General features: G+C 39.6%; 7 protein-coding genes and 1 non-coding gene across 8 annotated transcripts; 3 read left to right on the forward strand and 5 right to left on the reverse strand.

Moving 5' to 3' along the window:
- Positions 1-40: 40 nt before the first annotated feature.
- Positions 41-2098, reverse strand: ILV2 (acetolactate synthase catalytic subunit; the record flags this gene model as incomplete). The annotated part of the gene is made up of 1 exon (XM_037288427.1): positions 41-2098. The coding sequence occupies one exon, from the start codon at positions 2096-2098 to the stop codon at positions 41-43; it is 2058 nt and encodes a 685-aa protein (XP_037144322.1).
- A 364-nt stretch (positions 2099-2462) lies between these two features.
- On the reverse strand, positions 2463-3368 carry PMU1 (putative phosphomutase; the record flags this gene model as incomplete). Its single annotated transcript, XM_037288428.1, has 1 exon — positions 2463-3368. The coding sequence occupies one exon, from the start codon at positions 3366-3368 to the stop codon at positions 2463-2465; it is 906 nt and encodes a 301-aa protein (XP_037144323.1).
- Positions 3369-3593: 225 nt separating this feature from the next.
- On the reverse strand, positions 3594-3971 carry SPG4 (Spg4p; the record flags this gene model as incomplete). Its single annotated transcript, XM_037288429.1, has 1 exon — positions 3594-3971. The coding sequence occupies one exon, from the start codon at positions 3969-3971 to the stop codon at positions 3594-3596; it is 378 nt and encodes a 125-aa protein (XP_037144324.1).
- Positions 3972-6691: 2720 nt separating this feature from the next.
- HG535_0Dtrna9K lies at positions 6692-6764 on the forward strand. The gene has a single exon. It is a non-coding gene; the product is annotated as a tRNA-Lys (tRNA).
- Positions 6765-6904: 140 nt separating this feature from the next.
- Positions 6905-8755, forward strand: YKU80 (ATP-dependent DNA helicase YKU80; the record flags this gene model as incomplete). Its single annotated transcript, XM_037288430.1, has 1 exon — positions 6905-8755. One exon carries the CDS (start codon positions 6905-6907, stop codon positions 8753-8755), a length of 1851 nt encoding a protein of 616 aa, XP_037144325.1.
- A 448-nt stretch (positions 8756-9203) lies between these two features.
- On the reverse strand, positions 9204-11318 carry HG535_0D03060 (serine/threonine-protein kinase; the record flags this gene model as incomplete). Its single annotated transcript, XM_037288431.1, has 1 exon — positions 9204-11318. One exon carries the CDS (start codon positions 11316-11318, stop codon positions 9204-9206), a length of 2115 nt encoding a protein of 704 aa, XP_037144326.1.
- A 269-nt stretch (positions 11319-11587) lies between these two features.
- Positions 11588-13306, reverse strand: HG535_0D03070 (uncharacterized protein; the record flags this gene model as incomplete). The annotated part of the gene is made up of 1 exon (XM_037288432.1): positions 11588-13306. One exon carries the CDS (start codon positions 13304-13306, stop codon positions 11588-11590), a length of 1719 nt encoding a protein of 572 aa, XP_037144327.1.
- Positions 13307-14662: 1356 nt separating this feature from the next.
- On the forward strand, positions 14663-16652 carry RRN3 (rDNA-binding RNA polymerase I transcriptional factor; the record flags this gene model as incomplete). The annotated part of the gene is made up of 2 exons (XM_037288433.1): positions 14663-14866; positions 14958-16652. The coding sequence occupies 2 exons, from the start codon at positions 14663-14665 to the stop codon at positions 16650-16652; spliced, it is 1899 nt and encodes a 632-aa protein (XP_037144328.1).
- Between the last annotated feature and the right edge of the window lie 130 nt (positions 16653-16782).

A 16782-nucleotide genomic window follows, 5' to 3' on the forward strand; every position in this document is an offset into this window, starting at 1 on the left:
TTAAATCTCGAATTCTGTGTCTTATATTTTCTATGGAACATTAATGTTTACCGCCAGTACGTTTGAAGCGCAGTTCATTTTGTTCTCTTTCCATGTCTGGATCGAAGTTGATGAACTCATCCAATCCTTTACCTGCTGGGACCATTGGCAGGACAGGGACCTTTGGTTCAACTTCGACTTCCAATAAAACTGGGCCTTTACAATCGACAAACTCTTTTAAAGTTGAGTCGATGTCCTTTTGGTTTGACAGACGCATTCCCTTCAATCCCATAGCTTCCGCCAATTTTACAAAATCAGGATTCAGTTGATGTGTGTGGGAGTAACGGTGTTGATAGAACAATGATTGCCATTGTGTAACCATACCTTGCTCTTCATTGTTTAGTAACAGAATTTTGATGGGAGTACCAGCTTGAACTGCAGACGCCAATTCCATCAAAGTCATACTGAAAGAGGCATCACCATCGATATCAATTACCATAGCATCTGGCTTTGCGACCTGAGCACCTATAGCAGCTGGTAGACCAAATCCCATAGTACCCAAGCCACCGGAAGTGATGAAAGTACGAGGTGTTTTCCAAGTCCAATGCTGGGCCGCCCACATTTGATGTTGACCAACACCTGTAGTGACAATAACTGGTCTACCACTAGCATTAGCTATTTCAGAGAGTCTGGAAATAACAGTTTGAGGTTTGATCTTGGAGCCTGGAGTTTCTTTCATGTATGCGTAAGGGTATTCTTCTTTCCATTTCTTAATTTGACCTAACCACTGAGGTCTCTCCTTAACGGGGAATACCGAAGGAAGCAATTTTTCCAAATTAGCAGCAGCATCGCCTTCAACAGATACCTGAGTGTCAATGATTTTGTTAATATTTTTTGGGGAGATTTCGAAATGAATAATACCACCTCTTTTTTCTAGAGCTGCCCGACGGGCTTCAGGCGCAAACTTTGGAATACAACAAGTTACACGATCATCAAATCTGGCACCAACAGCGATAATTAAATCTGCATTTTGAATAGCAAAATTAGCTGTTGCACAACCATGCATACCTAACATATCTAGCGATTTTGGATCTTCTTGATTATAAGTACCTAAACCTTGTAGCGTAGTGGTAACTGGAATTTGGGCGCGGTCACTTAATTCCTTTAATAATCTTGGGCCATCCACATTATTTAGGATACCTCCACCAACATATAAAACAGGTTTCTTAGCAATGTTAATTAAGTCTGCAGCTTTTTTTATGTTGTCATTGGTAAAATCGTCTTGGGCGCGTTTCATTAATTGAGCTAGTGCTGTCGATGGCAAGGTGGACTTTGTTGGGATTGGATTTCTTAAGATAGCTGCGGTCACATCTTTTGGTAGATCAACTAAAACTGGGCCTGGTCTACCACTGGTAGCAATTTCAAAAGCTTCATTGATACGTAAAGGCAATTCCTCAACAGTCTTCACCATAACATTCCACTTGGTACAAGACCTAGATATACCAACGACATCAGCTTCTTGAAATGCATCCGTACCAATGGCTGAAGTAGCCACTTGACCGGTGAAAACAACCATTGCGACACCATCAGCAAGTGCATCAGCCATTGGTGTGACGACGTTTGTGGCACCTGGACCAGATGTAACCAACACCACACCTGGCTTACCAGACGCTCTGGCATAGCCTTCTGCCATGTGCCCAGCACCTTGTTCATGTCTTGGCAATACAAAGTTAAATGCTTTACTATCGTGAATAGCATCGTACACAGGTAAAATTGCACCACCTGGGTAACCAAAAACAGTATCCACGTTGTGTCTAATCATCATCTCATGAAATATCTGTCCACCAGATAACCCAATGAATGATGTATCCATCTCAGATTCCTGACGGAGTCTTTCATTTAGCTTAGATGGTTTTTCAGCAGTTTCAGCATTAAAACTTGGAGCGGGTCTGGGCCTTTCCTCATCTACTGCTGTGGCAGCTGATGCGCTGTATTTGCGTGTTATATTACTGTAATAGCGAAGATATCCACTCACCTGTGCAGAAGCGCCCACTTTGCTCGCTAGCTGTTTGAAGCAACGTTTGGCAGCAAGCTGCTTAATCGTAGTTTGTCTGATCATTTCTAGTAAACTTCAACCACGTTCCTGAAGTATATTTGTCTTCTCCAAAAATGGTTTGAATTAACCGAAGATGATATAACAAAAAAAAGTACCACAGTTATCGAGTTAAGAATAACTAATTTTCACTTTCTCTTGGTTTAAAATACGAATCAATGGATCGTGAGTAATGCAGACCTAACTGAAGATTTTACTAGGTTTGGACTCACTAATGAAAGAAAAAAGTATATATGACTAAATGGCCCTCGGCATTTCGTATGTGAAAAATTTTCAGTTTGATATGCGCCTGACTCATTATCGGCTTGAGAGCCAAAAAAAAAAAAAAAAAAATTGAGATTTTTCACCTGATCGAAACGAAAACATCGCTTTACTTAAACGTATTTATCTTATCAATATCAAGTTGAACTACTGCACAGACAATGCCACCAGTATTCAAAAAATTTACTCTGGGGTGTCTGAGATTACGCAAAGTGCTGTGAATAACACCTGAATGACAAGTAAGAGAAACAATTTTCTGGTGAGGTTGAACATGATTGAACATTTTCAACAATCCTTTGCATACACGTTGATCCATATCTCCGACACTCTCTCTAACATTCGGTAACCACAGGGTGTCATGTTCTGGGTAGTTAGCTTCAAATATCCATTGGATAGTGTGGCCAGAAGTAGTCTTGAAATCTTGGTACTCCTCGATAAGTTCGCTATGAGGAACTCTCTTGTCGCAGTAGTGTTCACCGAGTGTCTCCCTGAGCTCTTCTATGATGTTTACTGGAATGACAGCATCTCGAGCCAATTCCTTATGTTCTGCTAAATTCGGGGTCCAGGATCCTACAAAAGTCTCCAAGCAGCGTCTCATGGGAGAACTGAAAAATATGTGAGGAAAAGAGCCCAAACTTTTGACAATCGGTGAAAACAGTTCTTCACCGGTTGCTTGAACCTGTTTTTTACCCACTGGCGTCAATCTTGAATCTACCCAGCTCCCGTATTCATCTCCTTCAAGCATTGACCAGTGGCCTTCCCACTGTGCTAAGCCGTAGCGGGCAAGCGCTGCATTGTGATAGCCCTGACCATGTCTTGCCAAGATAAGAAGTTTATAGTGGTATTTCTCTGTATCTGAGGGGATCGAATGATATAAATCTTCCCAGCTGGTGTGACTTGCGAATTCAGTTGGATCCTGGATCGTTGAGTCGATGCCAAGGGAATCTTTCTCTTCGAAGGCTTTAAAGTATCCCGGCAACGCTTCAAAATAGCATGGTAAATCTTCGTAAGTCATCGAATGCTCTTCTCACTTGAACCACCGAGTGGGACCTAGTAGATCTGGTGTTTACGGTACTCTGTACTCTGTACCTTGTTATCTATATATTACCGCACACCACGCGCTGTCCGTCAGATATAAAAAGAAAAAACGCGCTTCAGAATAAAAAAAAAAATGCTTAATAAACTATATACTATGTTACTGGTTGCTCCACCGTAAGAGGAGTGTTGCAAAGCGGTTAGCTCAGCGATTGACCCTGTTATCGGGCTCGCCCTTCCTCATCGAATCATAAAGTCTCTTGAACTCATTAGGCGATAGCTGCGAAATATCCACCAAGTTAGTGTTCGCATTTTCCGAGCCCATTATCTTATCACCACCAATACCGGACGCCTCGGACGAATCTGAAGACACCGACGACTTCCTTGCATTCACCAGTTTATCTCCATCCATAACCAGTTCCTGGTTCTCGACCATTTTTTTATGCGTCCTAGGCTCATAGTACTCGTGCGAGTACAAGTACGTTGTCTTCTGCTCGCCTATATTAGAGTGATTTCCACCGAACATGCGCGGATCTGAATGCTTATCTTTATTATAAACCTGAAACGAATCCCAAAATCCCATTTTGTTCTCTTTTGTTTTTAGCTTTGTGTTGCGTTCTCTTTGCACTTGATAACTCTGATGACGGTAGTACAAAGCAAAACCGACTGCTGATCGCCACGAATCATGAGGGTCAGACCGAACTCCCTGCTATTTATACTCCGATATTAGAGGGGTCAACCAGTCATCACATCAACGATCATTCAGCAAAAAGAACCTCCTAGTGGTTGGTACGGGTTCTGTTCCTCGTCATTCGATTATTTCCTGTAACAGCCATTTCCCCAACTTTTCTGAAGTGCTTCCCCATCGGCTCTGCGTGGTAAAGAGAACGGAGTTTTCTGATTATGATATCACTTGCAACGGAAGGAGTTAACTAGAGGCGGAGAAGTACCAGACTCGATATACTTCGCTCGACAGGAGTCCTTCAAGACTACAAGCAACAACCTGAACAGTAACGTCAGATGGCTCCCACTCTCATCAAACTCTTGATAAGTGGGCAAAAGATTGCTGATCAAACTCGCATTCCCCAGCACCCCTTTATAAATGTTTTTTAGTCGATATAATGCTTCTCTTCGTAGCGTGTTCCCTTGTCGGAGTCACCTCACCACTGCAGTCGGACATCCCTTGAGGCGTGCGATTACAAACTTTTAGAGGATGTCAAGGAATGCTGATCAAAAATAGTATGACTGGAGGATTATACCTATGGTGGAAATATGTTTGCGAGGTAAAATCATGATTTATCGTTGCGTCCCGCGTGTCTTCGAAGAGTCTTCCTCCGTAATTTGTGGAGATACGTTTTTACGGCATTTCTTGTTGATAATCTGTCGTGAGGCACTCGTGTTGAAGTATAGCATGGGCCAGTTTAAACCACATTTTTCTCAATAGGATAGTAGACAGATGAAGCGCCAACTGGACATCATTCGATTCTGAAAAGTTTTCGGCTAATATTCTATCGCAAACAGTGTAATCGAGGAATCTGATTAGGGTGAATCTATGGTATGCAATAAGACACAACACTCGTGCTACAGAATCTATGGGATTGAAAAAATGGTGTGATGACAGCGGAATTATGAGCAGAGAAATTTTTCCATTTGTCGTGCTCTCTTGTGGTTCAATAGGTGCAATTTTTCAGTTATAAACGGTTTAGCGTCTTTTTCAGATACCAAATCTCGTTCCGTGTAGTTTAATTTCAAGTTATGATGTAGAGAATCAAGGACTTATCTATCACCATAACCGAACACCAGGATATCATTATCGATGTCTCATCTGTCTAGTAGCAGCAACACTGAAGGCAATCAACCCTTTCAATATAATATCGCTATCAATGTCGACCCAATTCAGTATCAACAACTCCGAGGTTAATGCATCGTCTTATCATTTTTCGCTTTTTCCACATTTCAGTAAAAAGCTAGATAAATTTCTTGGCACATGTGCAGACAAGGAACTGTATTGATCGTAATTATCGTAGCGCGTGATAAAGGTAAAGCTACAACTATAAAAGAGATCAGCGGCTATTAGCTATTACCGATTACTATTTCTATCACTGTTGAAATAGGAATGGATATTGTGAGAGAAGTTAGTTACATTAAAGAGATGACTTACAAGAATCAGAAACGAGACAATTGGTATATACAACAAAAGAAATGAAGTGAGATGAAGCCCTAGTAGAATATCAATCAACACTGGAAAGAAATCGAATTATGATCTATCGCGAGACGTTTACAATTCAGGAATCTGACTAAGAAGGAGTCTATGGCATGGAACAAGAAATAACAGTTGTACTGTGGATTCTATGGGACTAGAAATGGTGTGATGACGATGAAAATTCTTCACTCGTCGTCCTCTCTTATGGTTCAATAGGTGCGAAATGCTGGGTATAATGTTGAAATATAAATCGAGATTGTAAGATATATTAAAGAGATGACTTATAAGAATCAGAAAGAGACAATTGGTCTGTAAAACAAAATAAACGAAGTCAGATGAAACCCTAACAGAATGTCAATCGATACTGGAAAGATATCGGATGATAATCTATCACGAGACGTTTACAACTCAGGAGTCTGACTACGAAGGAGTCTATGGCATGGAACATGAAATAACAGTTGTACTGTGGATTCTATGGGACTAGAAATGGTGTGATGACGATGAAAATTCTTCACTCGTCGTCCTCTCTTATGGTTCAATAGGTGCGAAATGCTAGGTATAAATACTGACGTATTTTCCAGATATTAATCCAAGTTCAATTGGTTTTATCTCAATTCATGATATAGAAAACCAAGGAATTATATATCTCTATAATTGAATATCATAGCATTATCATCAATGTCAAACCAAGTTACTATCGACAACGCCGAAGAAAACATTCTTTCTAAATATATAAATACTGACGTATTTTCCAGATATTAATCCAAGTTCAATTAGTCTTATCTCAATTCATGATATAGAAAACAAAGGAATTATATATCTCTATAATTGAATATCATAGTATCATCATCAATGTCAAACCAAGTTAATATCGACAACGCCGAAGAAAACATTCTTTCCAAATAATCATCAATTTCGAACCAAGATACTAGTAATAGCTCCGAAGAATACACTCTTTCCAATCACTGATGAAAGTAATCTCAAGATATTTTACTTAATTGAACTAGACCTCAACGACAGAATACAGAACTTGCTTATCATATGGCATAATTGTCAGTTGATAGACTACTCTGATATCTTCAGAACATATCAAATATAAGGCCTTGTTGGCGCAATCGGTAGCGCGTGTGACTCTTAATCACAAGGTTAGGGGTTCGAGCCCCCTACAGGGCTAATATTTTTATTGAAAATAAACATATTTGTTTAAATTCCATCCTTTGGATCAAAAACACAATTATTTAATTTAAACACTTTTATATATTCTAATCTTAATGGGTATGCCAAGTTCATTAAATTCAAAGGGGTCTTCTTAAATGTCCGCTGAAAGTACCTCTTTTATCATTGATGCTTCCCGTTCTATGGTTCAGGACGGGAATGTTGCCAAAGCGATGGCTTATTTGGAATATGCATTGTTAGAGAAAGTTAAGAGGCAACGTAAAACTGACTGGATCAGTTGCTATTTGTCGAATTGTCACAATACCAAAAACTCACAAGATATTCCGGGAATATATCAAGTGCAATCATTTGTTGCACCAATTTCCACAGAACAGACGTTGAACATACTTCGAGAGGTAAACAGCTATTCGCAGGATTTAGTAAATGATGAGGTTAAGAAAGAGATTCCAGATAATGAGTTGCAATGTATGATTCAATGTCTTCTCGTGGCCTCTCTGGATTTGAAATCCCAATTTAACAAGAGAAAACTGCTACGACAAATTGTTATTTTTACAGATGATTTAAATGGGTTAGATTTAACTCCCAATGAAATAGTCGTTCTTCAGGAAGAACTGAATTTAAGGTTAATACTCGTTGACTGCTGTAAAGAGACTTCCAGCGAGGACATCTTTGGAAGTAAATGGGGTTTGTTGATCAAAGCCATTCCAGGGTCTAAAGTATACAGAATAAATGAATTACTGATCGATATTACTTCCCTAAAATTTCCTATTATCAAGCCTGTCAGAGTTTTTAGCGGTGAATTAAGACTGGGATCAGATCCAATTGGCCTTATCAGGAACAATTTTGACCCATCCGCAGATTTTAAATGTTTAAGCATTCAAGTCGAAGGTTATCCAGCAACAAAGCATGTTCCATCGCTCAATAGGAAGACTGTTCTGAAAAAAGAAGAGTCTGGTGAAGTAGAATATGAGCCTGTTAAGTCGATAGTTGAATATGAAACACTTGGCTATGACACAGATAAGCGAATCAGCATTTCGCAAGAATCAGTCGCAAAGGCATTCAGGTATGGATCGGACTACGTTGTGCTACCATCAATTTTGGATGAAAAGAGATTTTTAAACACTCTCCCAGGACTGGATGTGAGAGGATTTCTGGATAGAAAAAAGATGCAAAATTACTACCTAACTTCTGAATCGAGATTCATACTTGCAGACACTAAGTCGGGCGGTATTGCAGACGTTACAATGTTCAACGCCTTAGTTGACGCAATGTTAGAGTACGACAAAATAGCTATCGCAAGATTTGTAGCTAAGCGACAAACAGAGGTGCAAATGTGTATACTATGTCCACTTCTTGTCGATAGCGGCGTTGTAGTTCCAAATCAAGTCAATGGTGAAAATTTCCAGCGCACATTCATATTGAGTAGGTTACCGTTTGCTGAAGATGAAAGAGTTTCTGACTTTCCCCGTCTAATCAACAGAACAACTACTTCAGGCAAAGCTATATCTCAGGGCAAAGATTCAGAACAGATAGACGCACTAATGTCTCAGTATGTAGACTCTTTGGATTTGGATGCTCAAAAGTATGAGACTGTCCCAGATACAAAGTATTACTCAATGTTGAATCCAATTGCTAAAGAGACCTCTCTACCATTACCCGATGATTTTGAAGGCGAGTCAACCAATGATCCTTCAAGAATCCCCGCAATTCACATACGTAGACAGCAGCAAGTTCTTCTTGAATACATTCATCAAAAACTGATAAACAGATCATCAGAATTCCAAATTCCGGAGTTGCCGGATATGTTGAGAGATATAATTACTCCACATTTTGATTCGCATTCTGCAAAAGAACAAACTGAGTTAGTCAAACTGCTTGCAATAAAGAAGGTGGAAAAGGAATCTAAGAGGCCGGATGAGGTTTACGAAAGTGACGATGAAGATAATATACCCTCTTTCGAAGAAATTATGGCGAAAGGTGCCCGCTAGAATACCCCCTATCTTGCTAAGAGGGCGAACCTCCTTTTCTTATGATCCAGACAGTATTAGCAGCCATTTGTAGTACAGCAAGATTCACTCAACAGAACTGTTTCAAATTCTATTATTATTGTGCTATTTACAGATCTTTGAGGTCTTTTACGATATTCATCGATGATACTGGCTTCTCTTATTTGAGTACGTGCTAACAGTAGAAAGATAACACTGATAATTTGCAGATGAATAAAAATAGATCAAAAAGCCATAACACATATATGAATCTATTATTGATGTGTATGTAGATAGGGACTCTCAAGTAAACAATTCAGGTAGGCTTATCTACTTCAATGTAACTTGAAAAGTTTTTCCAGCACTGGAGAGGATTCCCGAATTATTCCATCCAGTTCCATAGTGACGGAAAGTTCCTATTAAATATATTTGTTTATCTAGAAAAATGGTTTCATCTGATGCTCCTGCCTTGAGGCATTGAGCTACCCAATTGTTCAGAGCCAACGTAGGTCCAGCCCCCAAACTGCTTTTGTACGCTTTCGCTCAAAAATTCATCTACCACACTGTCTATTGGCTTTTCTTTGGTAAATTCTTGATCAAAGTTACTAGTATCCATTGCACTTGTTACAGGTGGCTTGTATGGAGGAATATAGCCCTTCATTAATAGACGCTTCCATGACATTTGACTAAAGAACGGATGATGCTTTATTTCCTCGGCACCAGCGTAGCCCAGTCTTCTCTTTGGATCACGACTCAATAATCCTATGAGCAAATCTTTTGCGTCCCTATCGAAACCGTCAGGAAACCTCAGTGGTTCTTGTAGAATTTTTTTATACATTTTTGGAACATCTTCGTCATAATATGGAGGTAGACCCGTCAACATTTCATATAGAAGAACACCCAAGGTCCACCAATCAACAACCTTCGAATAACCTTGTCCCAGTAAAAGTTCAGGTGCCAAGTACTCGGGAGTGCCACAAAAAGTGTCAGTTTTATCCTTATCTTTCATGTTTAATTTACATAATCCGAAATCACATAATGCAATGTGGCCTTGGTAGTCCAACAAAATATTCTCTGGCTTTAAATCACGGTAGATAACGTCAAGATCATGCAAAGTTTCCAATGCACATAGCAGTTCCGCTGTATAAAACCTAGCACGAGACAAATCAAATCTTCCTTCCTTCTGTAAGTGATAAAAAAGCTCTCCACCATTGATAAATGCCAATACTAAGTATAATTTTTCAGGAGATTGAAATGAAAATTTCAGAGGAACAATAAAAGGACACTCAACACGAGCTAAAACTGTCCTTTCCGCTAGAGTATGTGTAACTTCAGACTTGGAGACAATGTATGTCTTCCTTATTGCCTTTAAGGCATAAATTTTCTGCGTATCTTTCTTTCTAACCTGCATAACTTTTCCAAATGAACCTTTACCGATGACTTTCAAAAGATCAAAATCATCAATTGACAAAGGCTTGTTTTTAGAGGGTTTATAATCGACACTGATATTAATTCTCCCATAGCCATTTTCAAGTTCCACCCAATGATGATTAAATAGTCTGATAGTTGCTGCAGAATCAAATTGTAAATTAACCGGCAGATGAAAAGAATCCAGATGAATATCTTGATTTGAATTTATCTTTTGTAGCATAGCATTCATCTTTTCATCTGCAGCACACATTTCCTGTTGCCAAGTCTTTGATGGCAGCAAAATGGATGGTATTCTCGCAAAGACATCAATTTTCAAATATGGCATCTTTCTAGTGACATCAAATGTTGATATTTTATTGAACACAGGTTGGGCCATGGTACCACGTTCAGGTTCAATAGTAGCAACCGTATTATCAAACTCGATAGTGAAATAAAGCAGTGGGTTCAAAGCTGTAGAGCCTGGTAGCATTATTGTTGAAGGGATGAACTTCGTGCTTTGATCTCCTGGCAGTAGGATATCGTCAGCAGGACCCTGCTTTTGTAACTGTATCCTAGATAATTGGGAGGTTAATGAGTCTATTTCTAGCGAATTCGTTCTTTGAGCGTCAGCTCCGGAACTCAACAATTTGCTCAGTATCGGCTCATTAGAAGTAATAGGGAATGGAAGTCCGAAATTATCTCCATTATATACTTTGATGGTCATAATACCGGCACTGGTATTGGTGTTGTGAGGATGGAACGAAGATGACGATATTACACTCTCATCGTGTTTTGTTGATGAAGTGGGGATATCATGATTAACGCGACTAGTATCAGAAGAAGGTCCATCACTTACACCGCTGGCCACGTCCTCCCTCACTGCCGAAGCAGTTGAAGATGCATCGTGGGACAGACGGACTGGAGCTATTGAAGCGGATGATGGTACCATAGTTTCCTTCCTATCCATCGAGTGACGATCCATCGAATTGTCGAGGAAAGTAGAGCTGTCAGATGATGTTGACCGTTCATGATTGCTGTGAAAGAACCCGCTACTGCCACTGCCCTTTGCCTCTTCCTTTTTATCTTTTTCCTTTTCGTTCTCTTTATCTTCCTTGGATTTACCAAACTTGAACTTCGATATCTTCCAATAGTACATCGTCTTGAATTTATGGAGTATGAACTGGAAGTTGTCCTAAGGGTCTATGACAAATGGCCAATTCTACAGTTATTTTATATATCGTTGTTTTTTGATGACGCCTCATTCATCAAAATACGCGATTTTTTCGAACCCCCTTTAGCGAAGGCAGGATCTTTTACGGAAATATTTGACATAATCTAGCTGACATTAACATATTTACGATGCATATATAAGATATACGCACATATACATAAACATACACATTACTGCTTTCGTATAGGTATGTATTATGTTTTGACGGTTGGTTCAGTAGTACCCAGAATTTCTTGGAAGTTCAAAAACTTCGTCACAGCCTTTATGATCGGCATTAAGTACTCTTCAGCCGTCAAATGGTAGGTAGACTTATCATCTGAGTATTTTTCGATGTACAATCTTATAGTTGCACCCGAAGATCCTGTACCAGATAGTCTCAATACGAATCTTGCACCATTAGAAAATTTGACGTACAAACCTTGATTCGAAGAAACTGAACCATCGAGATCAGTATATTCGAAGTCACCGGCATCAACCACTACTAAAGAAGGATCAGTGGGGAATTTAGAATTTTTAACATTAGAAGTCGTGACGAACTTATTCAAATGTTTAACAATTTCATCAGCCTTCTCATTCGTAACGTGTTCAAAATCATAACGAGTGAAGAAAACACGACCATACTTTAACCAGAATTCATCTTGTATAGTCTTGATCGACGCTTCATTTTCAGGATGATGCTTGTTATAAATTGCCAAAATATTTAGCCAAGCAACAATGGCCCAAACACCGTCTTTCTCTCTAACATGGTTAGAACCAGTACCAAAGGATTCTTCCCCGCAGATAGATAACTTCTTGGCGTCGAATAAAGCACAGAAAAATTTCCATCCAGTTGGGACTTCGTAACAGTTCAAACCGTTTGCAGCAGCAACGCGATCGATAGCACTTGCTGTCGGAAATGAACGTGCTAAACCATAAATACCCTGCTTAGCAAAATATGGAATCTCAGGCGCATACTCCGCAATGATGGCAACCGAATCACCGGGAGAGACAAAAGCAGGCCCACAACCGTAAATCATATTTCTATCACCGTCACCATCTGAGGCAGCACCGAATTCTATCTGCTCTTTATCAACTCTATCGACTAACGTTCTTGCATACGTCAAATTTGGGTCGGGATGAATTCCGCCAAAATCTGGTTTTGGGTGGCAGTTTTGCAAGACTTCAGCTTCCGGTAACCCCAATTCCTCAACAAAAATAGCTTTACCATACGGGCCTGTAACACCGTTCAAAGCATCGAATAATAGCTTCCAATTTTTGGTCTTACGTTGATTCATAACGAATTTCTTGATCAAATCAAAGTCAAAAATTTCCCGCAATAGTTCGACATAGGCTGTAGTGGTATCAATGATATCAATTGACAGCGGACCGTATTTACGTTCACCAATTGTTTCCAGGTCAATTTTTGGGAAATCACGTACTATTTTGTAAGAAGTCAATTTTTTGGAGACCTCCCAAATGGCGTTCGTAACAGATTCTGGTGCTGGACCACCGTTTGACAAATTATATTTGATACCAAGGTCATTTTCTGGACCACCAGGGTTATGTGAAGCCGTTAGAATTATGCCACCAGTAACCTTCTTTCCGTTGTCATCCTTATACGTCCTGATTATATGAGAGGCCGCAGGAGTCGAAAGCAGTCCTTTATGACCAATAACCAGCTTACTTACACCATTTGCGGCAGCAATGGCGCCAATCTTATTCAAAATAACATCATTGTAGTAACGGCCATCACCACCCACAACAAGCAGCGCTCCTTTAGCTCCCTCTGGAATGGCTTCTATTATAGATTGGATGAAATTCTCCGTGTAGTGGGGTTCCTTTTCGAAAATCTTGGTTTTCTTACGCAAACCAGAAGTACCAGGCCTCTGATCTTGGTAAGGTTTAGTCTCTATGGTATCAACGGCAGAAGACATGGCAAGTCACAGTTTAAAGTCAAAGCGAAACAATTCAGTTCCTCTGGTGATATACAAATAAGAAAACAATCAATGCACGATTGGTAAAAGTAGATGCAGTATTATTTCTTCTTTTATAGTGAAAACACTTAAGGGCAATCAAGGGGTTGAGGATTTTAATCGATGAGTTTTTTTCTCTCTTATATTCCATTTGATGGAATCCTTCCCTTAGTGGAACCAAACGGGAGTGAAAATGAAGAAAACGACAGATAACCGGGCCACAGCGAAAGAAGGAGAGATCGATAGAATTAAGACAGCCCTTACCCTGTAACTCGTAGTGACTAGATATCAAGTTTGCGGTTTCTATAAGAACGAAATAACATATCATCTGTAAGTAGCTTTTTGACATTCAATTGAGCATTACGTTCCTGTGCACTTTGCTGGGCATCGACAGCGAAGTGGCTCTTCACATACTTTCAAAATTAGAGTGATTGATTTACACCAAAATGATTACTTGCAACAACGCAAGAACTCCGATTGAGATCTCGGAAATGAGCTAGATGCAAGAAAAGTGGGGGGATATGCAAACGATTCGAGACTTGTTTCCATAAAAGGAACCAGCTCTTGTGTTCTTTCAAAAAAGATGGCAACTGATGGCGGACTGTGAACTTGAAGGCTTGTTAGCACACACGTAGTGAATCTACAGATATCTCATATGATCCGGGTTCTGAAAATACTTGTGCTGGACTCTGCTGAGAAAGCTCCCCGTGATACTAGGATGATTCTGAGCAAACATGTCTCAAAATCATGCCTCAGTTCAATAAAGATCAAATCACACAGGTTATCATTATCGCAGACTTTTGTGCTCAGTTTCAATCACACGACCCAAAGACAATAAAAAATACGGCTTCTCTGCGGCACTAAAAGTGCTGTTTGTGGCAGATAGCTAAAACCATCAACTAGAGTCATGTTGGCAAACAGCAAACAGCAGCATTGTTGATGTTTAGATTGGTTTCTTAACGAGATAAAAACTGGAATTTGTAAATTCGAGCATGTCACATACGAAGTCGTACTTAGTGTGCCAACCAATTTACGCCATAGAACCCAGGGAAAGTGGTGCCTGAGCTCCACATGTTGTCCTCTCGTCCTCTTTTCCTCTTGTCACTTTCCTCCTTGCCTCCGTATCATCACGGTACATCATAGAAGAATCATTCGGTTCTTTTATGGTGTGTAAAAGTCACTTCGTACTATGCGAGAACAACCGAAGGGGCAACAGATTATCAAAAAATTTTAAGCGATGAGCATCTCGCTAAACTGCACTTACTTCAAGAGTATTTCCAAAGTTCCATATTTTGCAATAAGGTTAGTTTCTCCACGATGATGATGGCGTTCGAGAATATCGGCAAAAGACCTGCACAAGACCTGGCGGCAAATAGGATAGAACAGCCAAAAAAGAGAAAAGTCGAGTTCTCAGATGAAATAACATCACATCCGGCGCCTCAAGATATGAATGAAAATGGAGCCTTCTCAATGGAAATTTTCAGAAGATTTGTCAAGTCAGGATTAGACGAAATGGAAAAAGTATGTATCATTTTTTGTTGCTTGCGGATTTTCTCGCAATCGATTGTCAACTAAAATGAAGTACTAACAGTTTCATGAATAATTGTTATAGAATGAGTCCACGCACATCGATCAGATTGCCCAACAGATAGCCCTTCCGAGCAACAACACAAACAGAATCAGCGCAGAGCATTTTGGTGTCTTACTAGATGTTCTATCCAATAACATTAACAAGATTGACTCGGGACGGGGAGCAATTTTGATACAAGCTATAATCAACTTTGAGAAATGGTGGGAATTACCATCACCAACTCTAAGTAAATATATATTCTTCATTAGAATCCTCTGCTCCAGTATACCCAAATGGTGGCAAGACGTTTCTATGATTCTGATATCAGGCTTTCATTTGCCACTTGAAAAGACGGCATGTCATCATGAAATGCTGAAGTTTTTCTTAAGAATGATACCATCATCAATGGGATTCATTGATCTATACATGATCCGTTTTTTTCCAAACAACAATGACACCCGCAAAAAGCTGATTAATTATATCTCGAATGTGCTGCAACTGACAACATATTGCAAAGAATTACAGTTCCAAGCGTGGTCACTGTTAATGGAAAGGGCAATTTCGTTAGACGTTGCACTACAAAATGAATTAGATGAACTGGATGATGACATTGAAGATAATCTGAGCGAATCTTCGGACAATGACAACGAATCAGATAGTGACGATGCTCCCGCTGCTGCTGCTGCTGATGATGATGATGATGATGATGATGAAGATAACGAAAATGGGGAAAAATCAGATGAACCAGAGGATGAACAAGAAAATGAAATTTTAAGCGGTGACGAATATGACGAAGGTGAAGAAGAGTATAATGTCCAGGCTTCCATGAACATCAAAGAACTCTCTTGCAAGCTAGATTCGATTTTAACCTTGATAAGTACACGCCTCGGTGAAAGACTAACCCCAGAAAGTTTGGAAAGTGGTGAAGGTGTATCTATCTTTAATACCTTGAGTACCTTATTCAAGACACACGTGCTTCCAACATACTACACAAGATCAATTCAGTATATCATGTTCCACATGTCTCAGCAGCAAGTCGAACTAATGGACTCATTTTTAGTGACACTGATCGATATTTCATTTTCGCCGAACGAAACTTACGAGAAAAAGATCAAGTCACTGCAGTATTTGGGTTCTTTCATTGCTCGCGCTAAGAAACTGTCGAGGACTCAAATTATCTTTGTTGCCAGTTATCTAACGTCATGGCTCAACCGCTACGTAATAGAAAGGGAGGATGAAGTTGAACAATCGGGTGGAATGGATAGATTTAAGCATTTTTATGCTGCGTTCCAAGCCCTCTGCTACATCTTCTGTTTTAGGTACTCTTTATTCAGGGACGCAGATGGGAATTGGGAGTGCGAACTGGAGAAATTCTTTCCTAGAATGGTTCTTTCAAAGTTCAATCCATTGAAGTATTGCAATGAAAATGTGATGCTTATGTTCTCACGCATCTCACAGCATGAGGATGTCGCATATTGTTTTAGCATTATAGAAAATAACAATAACGAGAGATTAAGAGGTATTATTGGAAGAGGTGACAAAAATAAAAAAAATTCAGTAGCATCGGCAGCTGCATCAACGTGGTCTCTGGCTACAAGGCAACAGTTTATTGATTTGCAAAGCTATTTCCCGTTCGATCCACTATTCTTGAAGCAATTCAAATCGATGATGAAGGAATACTATATCGAATGGAGCGAGGCGGGAGGAGAATATGAGAGTGACGAACTTGATGAATAAGTCGATATTGAGTGATGTTCTATAACCCAATGATCCGTCTATCATTTAGATATATATATGCATGATAAGTAGACTTTCAAAACAGCATTTAACTACTTAAATCGATATTATGTTTCTTCGTATTTCATGA

The sequence above is a fragment of the Zygotorulaspora mrakii genome, chromosome 4, assembly GCF_013402915.1.
Source record: "Zygotorulaspora mrakii chromosome 4, complete sequence".
NCBI classification, from domain to species: domain Eukaryota; kingdom Fungi; phylum Ascomycota; class Saccharomycetes; order Saccharomycetales; family Saccharomycetaceae; genus Zygotorulaspora; species Zygotorulaspora mrakii.